The 17,551-nt window shown below is 47.7% G+C and overlaps 1 protein-coding gene across 2 annotated transcripts in view; it reads right to left on the bottom strand.

Annotated features, from left to right (window-relative positions):
* CFAP47 (cilia and flagella associated protein 47) overlaps window positions 1-17,551 on the bottom strand; it is a 1,117,227-nt gene that overhangs the window by 209,798 nt on the left and 889,878 nt on the right. For both annotated transcript variants that reach the window (XM_073664712.1, XM_073664711.1), the window contains exon 62: window positions 866-1,037. In XM_073664712.1, the coding sequence (XP_073520813.1) occupies window positions 866-1,037 (172 nt within the window). The remainder of the gene's footprint in view (window positions 1-865; window positions 1,038-17,551) is intronic.

The following is a 17,551-nucleotide window of genomic DNA, read 5'->3' as shown; positions in this document are numbered from 1 at the left end:
TAATGATAACTGTAAAGTGATGTAGATGGCGGAACAGCGATGAGAACAACAATTTTAACTATGTGCGAGCTGCATTTTATCTAAAAATTCTCCTTGTATTCAGGTTATATTTAAGTTTGGCACCTGACACTTTGCTAAGGGAAGACAATTATATTTAAAGGAAATTTGTCACGCCCAGAAGCGTTATTCACCTGCAGATACAGTATATGGATAATCTACAGGACTATATACATTTAAATCATGTAACCACTCCCTGGCACTTTGATTGACAGTCTGCTTTGCAACGTGTACTGTATGTGTGAAGAGCAGATTGACAAACTTCATTTCATAGTGAGAAGTGATTGAAACTTGCACCTACTCAATGAATGGAAGTGAGCAGATGCAGAGAGATGAAAACTTCATTTCCTCCCTGCTCCAGTACTTGCAGATAACCTGTATGTCTGTAAATACTGCATTTCTGGATGTGACAGGTTCTCTTTAAGCTCTAATGTATCATGTAGATGTATCAAAGGTGATATATGTGATGGTCCCATGTAAAGTGTTTTTAAAGCCCTTTGGGTACCCAAATTATTTGGCACTATTAAGAGATCTCCAAGACAATGCTATGCATGAAATAGGTGAAAGCAATGAGTCTATGCTGCAAGTTGTGTCAGACAGTAACAATAGCAACCAATAAAACCATGTATTTCTGCATTTCACACCAATGTTGTGAAAAGATAATTTATTGTCACAAATAACTCGTCACATCAACTAAATGTGTATGTCTCTCTATTCCTGTAAATTATTATTAATAAAAATGACCTTTAAAAAGCTCCATGTTCCCTGGCTTCTAATCAAGCAAAACTTCAAGCATGTAACACTTTACCTCATTGACTTGTTGGGTGCAAATATAATGTTGAAAATTAATGTGACAATCCCAGATGGCGTATCACGTTCCTTTCTCACTAGTTCAATTCCCACAGATGGTTCCAGCTGGGATTTTAATTCGTCAGATTCATACATAATTTCATATAAAAATTCTTCTGTGGTACTGAAACCTAATAATAGAAAAAAATAAATGAATGGCTTTGCTAATGGCATTGCAAGCATAAGTGAAATAAATAGGTTTTATTTTAATTGTGCATTACATTTCAATACCGCAAATCTGCAAACCTTTGCTTTATCATGGATACATATTTAATAGAGATCTATTGTATTTGAGTATAGTGACAGATTTCTAGAATGTAGAATAATACACAGGTCAAATCTGAATTATTTTATTGACACATTGTTAAATTCTGCAGTAGGGATGAGCGGACCTGTGGATGTTCGGGTTCGTTGAGTTCTGCTGAACTGTCATCCAAAGTTCAGTTCAGGCATCAGAACTTGACCCGAACTTTACCCCAAAGACGAACCCAATAGAAGTCAATGGGGACACAAACTTCTGTGCTGTAAAATGGCTGTAAAATGGTTGTGTAAGGGCTAATGGGCAGCAAAAGGAAGCAAAATTAAAGTAAAAATTGGACTGGGAAATTACTTAAAATAACATAGAATAAAAAAATAAAAAATAATAATCTTGAACCAGGAGGCGGAAGTCTAAGTGGAGGAAGAGGTGGAAGAGGTGGAGGAGGAGGTAGCCAACACTGCTTTTGTGTTTTTTTGTTGTTGTTTTTTAGGGAAATGACTTAAAATAACATAGAATAAAACACAACAATCTTGAACCAGAAGGCGGAGGTCTAAGTGGAGGTGGACGTGGCGGTGTAGGTGAAAGAGGCAGAGGAGGAGGTAGCCAACACTGTTTTTATGTTTATTCTTTTTTTGTGGTTGTTGTTTTGTTTGTTTTTTTAGGGAAATGGCTTAATCCCTTAATGATCGCTAATAAGTAGTGTTGAGCGAGCACTAAAATGCTCGGGTGCTCGAAGCTCGGGCCGAGCTCACTGTGATACTCGGGTGCTCGACCCGAGCAACGAGCCCAATGTTAGTCTATGGGAGACCAGAACATTTTTGCGGCGGCTCCCCCGGCAGTCTGTAGAAAGCCTAAAAAGTGCCCAAAACGATAGTGACAGTGCTCAAATGACATGGGGACAGCATGGGGATCGCCACTGGAAGCATTTCTGACCCTCAGGTCACTGCTGTCAACAACGTGGTCAGAGGTATTAAGCCACTTTTACAGGCTCACAATAAAACGTTCAAAAACGAAAGTGAAAGTGCTTTCCTGTGAAATATGTTAACCCCTTAACGACCATGGGTCTTTCTGTTTTTGTGTTTTCCTTTTTTGCTCCCCTTTTTCCCAGAGCCAGAACTTTTTTAATTTTCGTTCAATATGGCCATGTGAGGGCTTATTTTTTGCGGGACGAGTTGTACTTTTAAACACCATCACTGGTTTTACCATATCGTGTGCTGGAAAATGGGAAAAAAATTCCAAGTGCAGTGAAACTGCAAAAAAAATGCAATTCCACAGTTCTTTTTTGGGTCCTTTTTTTACCACATTCACAGATTGCTTAAACTGACCTGCCATCATTATTTTCCAGGTCGTTACGAGTTCATAGACACCAAACATGTATAGGTTCTTTTTTATTTAAGTGGTGAAAAAAAAATCCAAAGCTTGCTAAAAAAGCAAAAAAAAATGACGCCATTTTCCGAGACCCTTAGCTTCTCCATTTTTTGGGATCTGGGGCCAGGTGAGTGCTTATTTTTTGCGCGCCGGGCTGACGTTTTTATTGATACCATTTTGGGGTAGATCCGATGTTTTGATCGCCCGTTATTGCATTTTATTGCAAAGTTGTAGCGACCAAAAAAACTTAATTCTGGCGTTTAAATTTTTTTTCTCGTTACGTCGTTTACTGATTGTATTAATTCTTCTTTTATATTGATAGATCGGGCGATTCTGAACGCGGCGATACCAAATATGTGTATGTGTTTTTTTTTTTATATATACAGTGCCTACAAGTAGTATTCAACCCCCTGCAGATTTAGCTGGTTGACACATGCGGAATTAACTTGGCATTGTGACATTTGTACTGTAGATCAGCCTGGAAGTGGGAAATGCACTGCAGCAAATTTTGTTTTTGTTTTTTTTTGCTTTTTTTTTTAAAAACGTTAAAAGTTAATTCAGAGTGTCATTTATTATTCAACCCCTCAAACCACAAGAATTCTGTTTGGTCCCCCAAAAGTATTAAGAAGTAGTTCAGGCACCAAGAATAATGAGCTTCACATGTGTGGATTAAAGATCTCTTTTGCCAGCCTTTTCTGACTATTTAAGACCCTCCCCAAACTTGTGAACAGCACTCAGACATGGTCAACATGGGAAAGACAAAGGAGCATTCCAAGGCCATCAGAGACAAGATCGTGGAGGGTCACAAGGCTGGCAAGGGGTACAAAACCCTTTCCAAGGAGTTGGGCCTACCTGTCTCCACTGTTGGGAGCATCATCCGTAAGTGGAAGGCTTATGGAACTACTGTTAGCCTTCCACGGCCAGGACAGCCTTTGAAAGTGTCCTCCCGTGCCGAGGCCAGGCTTGTCCGAAGAGTCAAGGCTAACCCAAGGACAACAAGGAAGGAGCTCCGGGAAGATCTCATGGCAGTGGGGACATTGGTTTCAGTCAATACCATAAGTAACGTACTCCACCGCAATGGTCTCCGTTCCAGACGAGCCCGTAAGGTACCTTTACTTTCAAAGCGTCATGTCAAGGCTCGTCTACAGTTTGCTCATGATCACTTGGAGGACTCTGAGACAGATTGGTTCAAGGTTCTATGGTCTGATGAGACCAAGATCGAGATCTTTGGTGCCAACCACACACGTGACGTTTGGAGACTGGATGGCACTGCATACGACCCCAAGAATACCATCCCTACAGTCAAGCATGGTGGTGGCAGCATCATGCTGTGGGGCTGTTTCTCTGCCAAGGGGCCTGGCCATCTGGTCCGCATCCATGGGAAGATGGATAGCACGGCCTACCTGGAGATTTTGGCCAAGAACCTCCGCTCCTCCATCAAGGATCTTAAGATGGGTCGTAATTTCATCTTCCAACAAGACAACGACCCAAAGCACACAGCCAAGAAAACCAAGGCATGGTTCAAGAGGGAAAAAGTCAAGGTGTTGGAGTGGCCTAGTCAGTCTCCTGACCTTAACCCAATTGAAAACTTGTGGAAGGAGCTCAAGAATAAAGTCCACATGAGACACCCAAAGAACCTAGATAACTTGGAGAAGATCTGCATGGAGGAGTGGGCCAAGATAACTCCACAGACCTGTGCCGGCCTGATCAGGTCTTATAAAAGACGATTATTAGCTGTAATTGCAAACAAGGGTTATTCCACAAAATATTAAACATAGGGGTTGTATAATAATTGACCCACACTTTTATGTTTAAAATTTAAAAAAATTCAACTGAGCAACATAACTTTTTGGTTTGTAAGATTTATGCTTCTGTTCATAAAACCTACTCTCGTTTGCAGTTTGAAGGCTCTAACTTATTTGCTCTTATCAAACCATCTAAATCTGTAGGGGGTTGAATACTACTTGTAGGCACTGTATATATTTTATTTTGAATGGGGCGAAAGGGGGGTGACTTAAACTTTTATATATTTTTTATTTTTTTTATTTTTTTAAAAACTTTTTTTTACACTTTCTGCTTGCTTCTATAGTCTCCAGAGGAGACTAGAAGCAGCAGTTGTCTGATTGCTTCTACTGCATACAAGCGATGAGCAGATCGCTTGTATGCAGGAGAAATGCTCACTTGCTATGCGCGCTGACCACTAGGTGGCGCTCATAGCAATTGAGACATGACAACCACAGGCGTCTGCTGCAGACCATGAGTTGTCATGCCCACCCATTGGTGACCCGCGATCACGTGACGGGGTCACTGATGGGCGGGGCTTAGGACTCCCGGAAGCGCGAGTTAAATGCCACTGTCAGAGATTTAACATATTAACAGCCGCGGGTGGATTGCGATTCCAATAATCAGCTGACATGTGCTCGCTTCAGTGCGGGCTCACCGCCGGAGCCCCCACTGAACCGGCCTTCCCGACCTGGTGCGTACTATTACTGACCAGGTCGGAAAGGGGTTAAGGAACATCCTTTCCAGGGTAAAGACTTGTGTATAAGGTAAAATAAATAACCAAAAACAAAAATACTCCTCCACACCTTGGGCTATGTTCACAAGTAGCATTTTTTATGCGTTTTTGCACGTTTGTATTGCTTTCAACCGTGACAAATGCATTCACCGGGAAATGTCATTTTAACATTTTACAACCTTATCTGGCCATGTGCTGTGTGACACATGCATACAGTGCTAAAAAGACATGGGAACAGCATGGGGAAGACCCCTGGAAGCATCTCTGACACCCAGGTCACTGCCTAAAAGTGTGCCCATCAGAAGTGATCCTTGCCGCATCAGAAGATGCAGACTTGCAACTATCCCCGTGCAAGTCCTTGTCCCAGGGCAGTGTTCAATTGTACCTCCCCCATAACTTGCAATACAAGCGCAAGTATGCAGCCTGCCACCCACCCACCCCCCAGGCTGCAATACCATACTGCTAGCTTGCTTGCACTTGAAATTGGGCCTTTTAGGCATGTGGAGGTGGAATCTGGCCACCACGTCATGGCTGCGTCGGTAGCCTGGTATTCATACTCAGTCCCCAGCCGCCCGGCGGCCGGGTGTCCATGCTTGGTCCCCAGCCGCCAGGGGGCGGCCGGGTGTACATACTCAGTCCCCAGCCGCCCCGCGGCCGGGTGCCCACACACAGTCCCCAGCCGCATGGGGGTGGCCGGGTGTCCATAAAAGGTCCCCAGCCGCCCCTATTTGTCCCGGTGCGCCTTATACACAAGAGCGCGTACCAAAACATTACCTGTGCCCTCCCCAGTGCATTTAGTGGGAAGGACAGCCTAACCACAAACACGTGGACAAGTGAATGTGGCCAGGAATGGTCCATCTCACTGACGCCTTCACACTGGGTTAATATTGTGGAAGCCGGGACACAGTTGGACACTGGGATGCAACACATCCTCCAGACATAGAGGATTGCGGGGCCTGGGTCAATCAGGCTTCAACACAAAGTTCAGAAGGTAGACAGCAGCAGTAGTCGGCCTCCTACACAACGAGTAAATTATTCATGATCATGAGGCCATCCACCTCCTTAGCTTTCTGTTCCTTGGAATGCAAGCGCATGTATGTAGTAGCAGCTAGGCCTGAGGTGGTCAGCGTGCATATTCTACCTCCTTCGAGGATTGCTGGATGTTTTCCTGCTACTATCCCAGTTCTATGACTCCCGTTAAAACAAAGCTTCAGGTGATGAATGATGGATGAGGTGGTGGCAAAGGAGAAAGAGCAGGAGGAACAGGGACCATTCACATCAATATCAGGCCAGCCAACCACACATGTCTTGTAGGATATGTTTCCGTACCAAAAGGAGCGGTTCAGCTACACAGTTATAAGGCATACAGTGAATGCAATGCCTACCAAAAATTTCGAGGCACTCCAATGCCCATTGGAAGTGACATGGAGGTCAGAGGGCCTTAACTAAACCGTTTTTTCCATTTATAGCAACTGGGTCTCCTGTACACTGTTGGCCTAAGCAGGGAATGGAAGGCTTTCCAAAAATTATTAGGCACTGCAATGCCCCTTGAAACAGACGTGGATTACAGCGTATTAAAAACCTTCTACCCATTATTGGGGAGTGGGTCTCCCTTAGTGTTCGCCTATGCATTGAAAAGCAAAAGCTGACAAAAATTAGGAGGAAATGCAATGCCCGTTGCAAGAGTCGTGGAGGTTAGAGGTAATTAAAAACAACATGTCAATGCCCCTTGGAAGAGCTGTGGAGATCAGAGTGGTTTAACAAGACGGTTTTAATGCCCCTTAGAAGAGATGTGGAATTCAGAGTGGTTTAACAAGACAGTTTTAATGCCCCTTGGAAGAGATGTGGAGGTCACAGTAGCTTAACAAGATGGTTTTAATGCCCCTTGGAAGAGACGTGGAGTTCAGAGTGGTTTAACAAGACAGTTTTAATGCCCCTTGGAAGAGTGGTGGAGGTTACAGTGGAATAAAAAGACAATATCAATGCCCCGTGGAAGAGACGTGGAGGTCACAGTAGCTTAACAAGACGGTTTTAATGCCCCTTGGAGGAGTGGTGGAGGTGGCAGTGGAATAAAAAGACAATATCAATGCCCCTTGGAAGAGTGGTGGAGGTCGCAGTGGAATAAAAAGACAATATTAACGACCCTTGGAAGAGACGTGGAGGTCACAGTAGCTTAACAAGATGATTTTAATGCCCCTTACAAGAGCCATGCAGTACAGCATATTAAAAACATTATTCCCATTATTGGGGAGTGGGTCTCCCATAGTCTTTGCCTATGCCTTCCAAGCAAAAGCTGCCAAAATTTAGGAAGGGGGAACTTGCAATGTCCCTTACAAGAGCCATGCAGTACAGCATATTAAAAACATTATTCCCATTATTGGGGAGTGGGTCTCCCATAGTCTTTGCCTATGTCTTCCAAGCAAAAGCTGCCAAAAATTAGGACAGAGGAACTTGCAATGCTGGCAACATGGACCATGGTCACCCTGGTGGTATAGTGGTCGTGGAGGCTGAGGATAAGGAGAAGAGCAAAAAACAGCCGAAATGAGGAAGCATATACCCATGTGTGTGGGTGTGAAGCGATGCATGGGAATACACCTCCCGAAATAACACAGTGGATTTGAATTTATGTTACTCTGCTGTCATTTGGTGGTGATGAGAAGTCTGGCCCAATCCAGCCCTTGTTCATTTTGATAAGGGTCAGCTTGTCAGCATTGTCAGTTGACAGGCGAGTGCGCTTATCAGTTATAATTACCCCAGCGGCACTAAAAACACGCTCCAATAACACGCTAGCGGCAGGGCAGGCCAGGACCTCCAAGGCATACAGAGTGAGTTCATTCCAAGTGTCCAGCTTGGATACCCAATAATTAAAAGGCACAGAGGAATCACGGAGGACGCTGGTACTCCCTCACCATCTTTTGAAACTTTCCACTCCTTGTGAGAGTACCCTGCGCCTCAGGGCCTGTAAGCTGGGCAGGTCTCAGAAAACTGTCCTAGAACATTGACAGTGTTCCCCTGCCTCTGCTGGATTGGAGTTGCGTCTCTCTCGCCTGTATGCCTTTTATTTGGACAGCGAACTGTGACCTCTGCCGCTACCGTATTCAGATGGGAATTTTTTTAATAGTTCTACAGCAAGGGCCTTCTGGTACTGCCCCATTTTTGTAGACCTCTCCAACTCAGGAATAAGAGAGTGAAAGTTCTCCTTGTAGAGGGGGTCTAAAAGTGTCATCAACCAGTAATGACTGACACCCAACATTTTGACAATGCGAGGGTCACGGTTAAGGCAGCGTAACATAAAGTCAGCCGTGGGTGCCAGACTGGTAACGGGCAAGACTTCCGTGTCCTCACCAAGATGATAGTGTTGAGCGATCACTAAAATGCTCGGGTGCTCGAAGCTCGGGCCGAGCTTACCGTGATACTCGGGTGCTCGACCCGAGCAACGAGCCCAATGTTAGTCTATGAGAGACCCGAGCATTTTTGCGGCAGCACCCCCGGCAGTCTGTAGAAAGCCTAAAAAGTGCCCAAAACGATAGTGACAGTGCTCAAAAGACATGGGGGCAGCATGGGGATCGCCCCTGGAAGCATTTCTGACCCCCAGGTCACTGCTGTCAACAACGTGGTCAGAGGTATTAAGCCTCTTTTGCGGGCTCACAATAAAACGTTCAAAAACGAAACTGAAACGGTTTTCCTGGGAAATATGTTAAGGAAATTCCTTTCCATTGTAAAAACTTGTGTATAAGGTAAAATAAATAACCAAAAACAAAAATACTCCTCCACACCTTGGGCTATGTTCACAAGTAGCATTTTTCATGCGTTTTTGCACTTTTGTATTGCTTTCAACCGTGACAAATGCGTACCTCCCCCATTCCTTGCAATGCAAGCGAAAATATGCAGCCAACCACCCACTCACCCGCAGGCTGCAATACCATACTACTAGCTTTCACTTGAAATGGGGCCTTTTAGTTTGGAGGAGGCCGAAGCTGGCCACTACCTCATGGCCGCTTCGGCAGCGAGGTATCCATACTCTGTCCCCAGCCGCCCGGTGGCCGGGTGTCCACGCTCGGTCCCCAGCCGCCAGGTGGCGGCCAGGTGTCCATACTCAGTCCCCAGCCGCCCTGATTTCTCCTGTCACCTTCCCCCACACTTTTCTTAGCCTGGCCTGCTTTAGGGCAGCATAGGACGAGCCCACCAGAGAACCAGACTCCTCCAGTTGGCCCTGGCTTCTCCATCAGGGGAGTTGAGAGTGCCTAGGTGAGGAGCATGATGATGATGATAGAAGTTAGCATCTGCTTTGTTTTCTTGGAATGCAAGTGTAGCACCCTGAGGATTCGGCTGCTACAGGGGTATTGCACCTCAACCCAGAGGTGTGATATTCCACTCCCGGGTAAGGATGGAGTGTGGAACTGAGCTCGGTAGGCTGCATGCACTACACACATCCCATTTCCGAGGAGCAGACCGACGGTACTCCCACTTAGAAATGTGCAGGTACGACCGAGTCTGTTCCTGGCTGGAGTGGGAGGGGGGTGGTACATCCCATGTAGTGTAGGGGCAGATAGGGGGAGCAGCCTGGGTAAAGATAGGAGCTCATTGGGTGCTGGTCACCTGAGCTCACACATAGAGGGTGTATATAAGGTGGGCACCAACTAAGATCAGGGTCAGATGCAGAGGATCAGATGCAGAGAGTCAGTCAGCTGCAGAGAACAAGTCAGGAGCAGAGGAGAGAAGAAAGACAAAGACCCAGAGTGAGAGAGGAGAAAAGAGAGAGACCCAGAGCACAGAAGAGAAGGACTCTGAGATCCCAACTAAAAGCACCGGGTGAAGAGTCGGCATCAGGGTACCGGAACCCAAGCTGGTGGGGGTAAAAACATTCCCCAGCCAGAGACCGAAGACCGTGGGCAGCGTCTGCCACGGTCACCCATCACATCCACCCCGAAGGCACACCACATGAAGGGTCAGGGAACCCAGGGCCAAGGGTGTCCCAACAGAAGGCCCGAGGGAGCTGGACCTAGGTGGATTACTGGTGGGGACGGCCAGAGAACGGGACAGAAAGAGAGCTCAGGGCCACGCTCCGGACTTGTTTGGGGGTTGGCTGGATCCAGGACCTGGTGGACGCAGCACGGCTCGGGGGGTCACTAGCAGCTGGAGTGACCAGTACAACATCTGCAGTAAGTAAACACCCTTAACTGCACAACCCGACTCTGTCTTCATTGCCGTCTGCACTACACCACCACAACCCCCATCCTCTGCGCCTGTCCCCTCTGAGGCTATACCCCTCCCGTTGGGGGTTATCCCACCAAGCTGCGCATCCACCATCAGCCTCAGCGGACCCTGCTGCAGCGGCGGCCCCAGTGACCGCATCACAACGGGTGGCGTAGTCGACACAAAAGAACTCTTAATAACATCTGTAGGACTGCCACACAACACGGAGCTTGACGCCCTGGGCACGGGGCCGGGTCACAGCCGCTCGGAGACTACAACCCCCCATCTGATCCGGTGCCGGGTATTCCCCTCAAAAAGGAATATGTCCCAGGGGGCGCGTCACAAGTGCATGTATGTAGTAGCGGCTAGGCCTGAGGTGGTCCGCGTTTTGGCGCATATTCTACCTCCTCCGAGGATTGCTGGATGTTTTCCTGCTACTATCCCAGTTCTATGACTCCCGTTAAAACAAAGCTTCAGGTGATAAATGATGGATGAGGTGGTGGCAAAGGAGAAAGAGCAGGAGGAACAGGAGGAACAGGGACCATTCACATCAATATCAGGCCAGTCAACCAGATATGTCATGTAGGATAAGTTTCTGTAACAAAAGGAGTTGTTCGGCTACACAGTTATAGGGCATACAGTGAGTGCAATGCCTACCAAAAATTTCGAGCCACTCCAATGCCCCTTGGAAATGACATGGAGGTCAAAGGGCGTTAACTAAACCTTTTTTTTCGATTTATAGCAACTGCGTCTCCCGTGCACTGTTGGCCTAAGCAGTGAATGGAAGGCTTTCCAAAAATTATGAGGAACTGCAATGCCCCTTACAAGAGCCATGTGTGGCACCCCAGGGGTCTGGTCACCACAGTAATAGAGATATTACGTCGGAGAGCAAGTGGGAGGTTTCCTGGTCAGGATCCCTTAAACATGCAACATCCTCCTGCCCCAGTCCTGGGAGGGGAGAATTCTGTCCTTATAAACTGGATCTGGGGCGGGGTTGAGTGAGTCAGAGAACAGTCAGAGTCAGAGTGAGAGCAAGGGAAAGTAACAGCAAGGAGCTCTGTAGGAGCTAGGAGCTAAAGACCAGGGGCTGGAAGCTGAGCAGAGCTCGCCCTGGCAGAAGACAATAGAAACCGGACACAGGAGTCCGAAGCTGTGAGGACTTATATATCCAGCAGCAGAAACCAGCTGGCAGGGGATTTCAGGTCCTCTGGCCATAGAAGCCCGGAGGCTCAGTCACAAGCAAGGGACCAGCACCGCCGTCGTGGAGCGGAGGCTAACAGAAGGCCCCAAGTCACCAGCCATACGGGTGAGCACTACACGGTACACTCAGGGACATGGGCTACTTCTACCCGCTTACAGCAAGGTAGCCAGGAAGAGTGCAGACAGACGGGGAGGCCTACAACTCCACATGGCCAGGGGAACTCCTGCTTGCTCACAGGCTGACCAGGCCTCTTATGCTAGCCAGTACTCCCGGGAGGGTCTACCTTATAATCATCAGTAAAGACCCTGAACTGCACTGCAAAGACTCTGAGTCGTTCCTGCTGCGCTCGTGCACCATCACACCCATCATCCACACTCACTGCCCTGAGGCTATACTCCTCCCGAGTAGAGTTATCCCATTCTATGCTGCGCACACAACACCAGCCTCAGCGGTCTGCCTCGCAGCAGTGGTACTCCCTGACCGCAATCCACGGGTGGCGCAGTCGGACAATTAACCTCAAAACCTAAGAAAGACTGCCACTGGTTTGACCAGCCTGAGCCACGGGACCGGGTCACCGCCACGGAGACTACAGACCCCAGAGACCTGGCACCGGGTATTCCACACACGTGTACACACGGCTCAGGGGGCGCGTCACATGCAGTACAGCATATTACAAACATAAGTCCCATTATTGGGGAGTGGGTGTCCCATAGTATTTGCTTATGCCTTGCAAGCAAAAGCTGCCAAAAATTAGGACGGAGCAACTTGCAATGCCCCTTACAAGAGCCATGCAGTACAGCATATTACAAACATAAGTCCCATTATTGGGGAGTTTGTCTCCCATAGTATTTGCTTATGCTTTCCAAGCAAAAGCTGCCAAAAATTAGGACGGAGCAACTTGCAATGCCCCTTACAAGAGCCATGCAGTACAGCATATTACAAACATAAGTCCCATTATTGGGGAGTGGGTCTCCCATAGTATTTGCTTATGCCTTGCAAGCAAAAGCTGCCAAAAATTAGGACAGAGCAACTTGCAATGCCCCTTACAAGAGCCATGCAGTACAGCACATTACAAACATAAGTCCCATTATTGGGGAGTGGGTCTTCCATAGTATTTGCTTATGCTTTCCCAGCCAAAAATAAGGACAGAGCAACTTGCAATGCCCCTTACAAGAGCCATGCAGTACAGCATATTACAAACATAAGTCCCATTATTGGGGACTGGGTGTCCCATGGTATTTGCTTATGCTTTCCCTGCAAAAGCTGCCAAAAATTAGGACGGAGCAACTTGCAATGCCCCTTACAAGAGCCATGCAGTACAGCATATTACAAACATAAGTCCCATTATTGGGGAGTGGGTCTCCCATAGTATTTGCTTATGCCTTGCAAGCAAAAGCTGCCAAAAATTAGGACAGAGCAACTTGCAATGCCCCTTACAAGAGCCATGCAGTACAGCACATTACAAACATAAGTCCCATTATTGGGGAGTGGGTCTTCCATAGTATTTGCTTATGCTTTCCCAGCCAAAAATTAGGACAGAGCAACTTGCAATGCCCCTTACAAGAGCCATGCAGTACAGCATATTACAAACATAAGTCCCATTATTGGGGACTGGGTGTCCCATGGTATTTGCTTATGCTTTCCCTGCAAAAGCTGCCAAAAATTAGGACGGAGCAACTTGCAATGCCCCTTACAAGAGCCATGCAGTACAGCATATTACAAACATAAGTCCCATTATTGGGGAGTGGGTCTCCCATAGTATTTGCTTATGCTTTCCCAGGAAAAGCTGGCAAAAATTAGGACGGAGCAACTTGCAATGCCCCTTACAAGAGCCATGCAGTACAGCATATTACAAACATAAGTCCCATTATTGGGGAGTGGGTGTCCCATGGTATTTGCTTATGCTTTCCCAGCAAAAGCTGCCAAAAATTAGGACGGAGGAACTTGCAATGCTGGCACCCTGGTGGTATAGTGGTGGTGGAGGCTGAGGATAAGGAGAAGAAGATTAAACAGCCGAAATGAGGAAGCGTATACCCATGTGTAGGTGTAAAGCGGTGCATGTGAATACACCTCCCGAAATAACACAGTGGATTTGACTTTATGTTACTCTGCTGTCATTTGGTGGTGATGAGAAGTCTGGCCCAATCCAGCTCTTGTTCATTTTGATAAGAGTCAGCTTGTCAGCATTGTCAGTTGACAGGCGAGTGCGCTTATCAGTTATAATTCCCCCAGCGGCACTAAAAACACGCTCCGATAGCACGCTAGCGGCAGGGCAGGCCAGGACCTCCAAGGCGCACAGAGCGAGTTCATTCCAAGTGTCCAGCTTGGATACCCAATAATTAAAAGGCACAGAGGAATCACGGAGGACGCTGGTACGATCGGCAAGGTACTCCCTCACCATCTTTTGAAACTTTCCACTCCTTGTGAGAGTACCCCGCGCCTCAGGGCCTGTAAGCTGGGCGGGTGTCAGAAAACTGTCCCAGAACGTTGACAGTGTTCCCCTGCCTCTGCTGGATTGGAGTTGAATCTCTCTCGCCTGTACGCCTTGGTTGGGCAACGAATTGTGACCTCTGCCGCTAGCGTGTTCAGATGGGAATTTTTTTAAGAGTTCTGCAGCAAGGGCCTTCTGGTATTGCCCCATTTTTGTAGACCTCTCCACCTCAGGAATAAGAGAGTGAAAGTTCTCCTTGTAGCGGCGGTCTACAAGTGTCACCAACCAGTAATGACTGTCACCCAACATTTTGACAACGCGAGGGTCACGGTTAAGGCAGCGTAACATAAAGTCAGCCATGCGTGCCAGACTGGTAACGGGCAAGATTTCCGTGTCCTCACCAAGATGACGACTGACCATGCTCTCCTCCTCCTCCTCTTCCTCCTCCCCCCTGTCTTCAGGACACCCACGCTGAACCGACGGTATGACACTTGTACAGGTACTACCGTCTACAACGCATGATAGCAACTCCTGTTCTTCCTCCTCCTCCTCTCCCTCATTGTCCCCCAATGCACGTTGGGATGAGATGAGGCTGGGCTGTGTGTAATCGCCCGCTACGGCTTCTTGATCCATCTCATCATACTCTGGCTGCAATGCCTCCTCTTTAATTCTCTGCAGAGAGCGTTGCAAAAGACAGACTAGTGGGATGCTAACACTAATGATGGCGTCATCGCCACTCACCATCTTGGTGGCCTCCTCAAAGTTTGTCAGGATGGTACATATGTCAGACATCCAGGTCCACTCCTGAGGTCTTATGTGTGGAGTCTGACCTGAATATCGACGGCCTTGTTGCAGCTGGTACTCCACAACTGCTCTCTTCTGCTCACAAATCCTTTGCAACATGTGGAGGGTAGAGTTCCAACGTGTGGGGACATCACACATCAGTCGGTGTGCTGGAAGCTGCAAACGCTGCTGCAACACAGCAAGGGCGGCGGAAGCTGTAGCCGACTTGCGAAAATGAGCTGACAGGCGGCGTACTTTCACGAGCAGATCTGGCAACTCGGGGTATGATTTAAGAAACCGCTGAACCACGAGGTTAAGCACATGAGCCAGGCATGGTACGTGTGTGATCTCACCTCGCCTCAGAGCCGCCACCAAGTTACGGCCATTGTCACACACGACCATGCCAGGATGTAGGTTCAGCGGTCTCAGCCACAGATCTGCCTGCTCTTTCACAGCTGTCCACAACTCACAAGCAGTGTGAGGTTTATCACCTAAGCTTATGAGTTTCAGCACAGCCTGTTGCCGCTTGGCGGAGGCAGTACTGCAATGCTTCCAGCTTGTAACTGATGTGGTGATATCTGAGATGGAGGCTGAACATGAGGAGGAGGAGGAGGAGGATGCGCAGGAGCTGTACACTGTGGGGGCAACTCTGACTGACATAGGGCCCGCAATCCTCGGTGTGGGGAGGATCTGTTCCGTCCCAAGGTCCGACTGGGTCCCGGCTTCCACTATGTTTACCCAGTGTGCCGTCAGAGAGATGTACAGTCCCTGGCCACAAGCACTTGTCCACGTGTCCGTTGTCAGGTGGACTCTCCCAATAACTGCGTTGTTGAGGGCACGGCAGATGCTTTGGGACACGTGCTTGTGTAGTGCGGGGATGGCACACCGGGCAAAATAGTGTCGGCTGGGGACCGAGTACCGAGGGACAGCCACCGCCATAAGATTGCGGAAGGATTCCGTCTCCACCAGCCTAAAAGGCAGCATTTCCAATGCAAGCAGTCGTGAAATGTGCGAATTTAGGACTGTGGCCTGTGGGGCGTTAGCTGCGAATTTCCGCTTTCGTTCAAAGGTCTGGGATATGGACAATTGAACGCTGCGGTGGGACGTGGACGTTGATGCTGTTTCTTGAGAAACTGCCATAACAAGTGAAGACTGAGAGGAGGGGGCATCTTTACATGCAGTATGGACAGGGGATTGCCTTGCACACACAACAGCGGGTTCTATTGCATGCACAACAGTGGAAGAAGCAGTGGTGACACCCGCTGACACTGGTCGTGGACCCTGGGTTTCGCCCCACAAAGTCAGGTGCTTTGCTGCCATGTGCCTGATCATGCTGCTGGTGGTCAGGCTGGTAGTTTTGTCACCCCTGCTGATGCTGGCATGGCAGGTGGAACATATGGCCTTTTTGGGGTTATCAGCAGAGTATTTAAAAAAATTCCAGACTCTGGAAGACCTACCGCTTGTACTGGCAACGTCCCTCGTGTTGGTGTTACGGGGAACGGTTGCCTGCCTTCTGTCTGCGGCCACCACACTGCTTCTTCCTGCCTGTTGGGGTACTCTGCCTCCCTCCACCTGTGTGCTGCTGGCCTCACTCTGCATGTCCTCCTTCCACGTTGGGTCAGTTACTAGATCATCCACCACCTCCTCCTCTTCCACTTGCGCACCACGATCCTCCTCCTCACTTCCTGGCAATTGTGTCTCGTCATCGTCCACCTCTGGTGACAGATTGCCAACGTCGACTTCCTGTGGCCGTGGCTGTTCAAATATTTGGGCATCGCAACATGGGATCTCCTCTTCCACCACTTCAAGCGTATCAGGCGAGAGGCCCAAATATGGAAATGGACCAGTGAACAGCTCTTCAGATTGTCCAAGTGTGGGATCACTTGCTGTCTGACGACACTCGGCATGGTGGGAGGAAGGAGCATCAGGGTGAGGAGGAGTATGCGGTCGAGACTCACGGCTACTAAGAGTTGACCGTGTGGAAGACAGACCGGAGGTGGTGGTGCCCAGGTAACTGGAAATATTGTCTGCTATCCAATTAATAACCTGTTCACACTGATCAGTTCTCAATACTGGTGTTGTTCTGTGCTTCCCTAGTAATTCGGTCAAGAAGTGGAAGCGAGAAGATGTGGCTGTTGGTTGTGGCACATTTTCACCTTGGCCACGGCCCCGTCCTCTGCACAAACCATCACCAGAACGTCCACTTCCACGTCCCTTGCCACGCGCCTTGCCCATTGTAAATGAAGTAAAATAGCTTACACTTGCACTATCAATGGAAAAAGGGTAATAAAGAGTAGATTAGAACCGTGGAAGAGGAAAACCACAGTTATTGTTTACTGGGGTATACCACACTTTTTTAAATAGAGATATTTGCGGCTGAACAGTGAGCGACACACTCAAACTGCTTTTTTTTTAGATACCAAAGGCCCTAAACTGGATAGTACAGCGATTTGACCCGTGTAACTGCGAAACCACACTGGGATGTCGGGCCTACACAAGACTATTTTCAACAGATATATTTTTGTGTCACAACAGTCAGGAGACACTGCTGTTTTTCTTTAAGGAAAAAACTACCAAAACCTGAATAATAGAGATTTTTTACCGTGGAACAGCAAAACCACAGTTATAATTTACTGGTGTATACCAGGCTTTTTAAAATATATATATATTTGCGGCTGAACAGTGAGCGACACACTCAAACTGTTTTTTTTAGATACAAATGGCCCAAAAGTGGATAATACAGAGGTTTGTACCGTGGAACTGCAAAACCACACTTGTATTTCTCTGGCCTACACCAGACTATTTTCAACAGATATATTTGTGTCTGAAAAATCAGGGAGACACTATTTTTTTTTTTTTTACAGCAAAAAATGCAAAAAGCAGGATAAT

Source organism: Phyllobates terribilis, unplaced genomic scaffold (genome assembly GCF_046119375.1).
Source record: "Phyllobates terribilis strain yellow unplaced genomic scaffold, ASM4611937v1 Scaffold_2__4_contigs__length_985480577, whole genome shotgun sequence".
In the NCBI taxonomy this organism is placed as follows: domain Eukaryota; kingdom Metazoa; phylum Chordata; class Amphibia; order Anura; family Dendrobatidae; genus Phyllobates; species Phyllobates terribilis.
The sequence above is the reverse complement of the archived record's forward strand: the minus strand, read 5'-3'. Positions and strand labels throughout refer to the sequence as shown.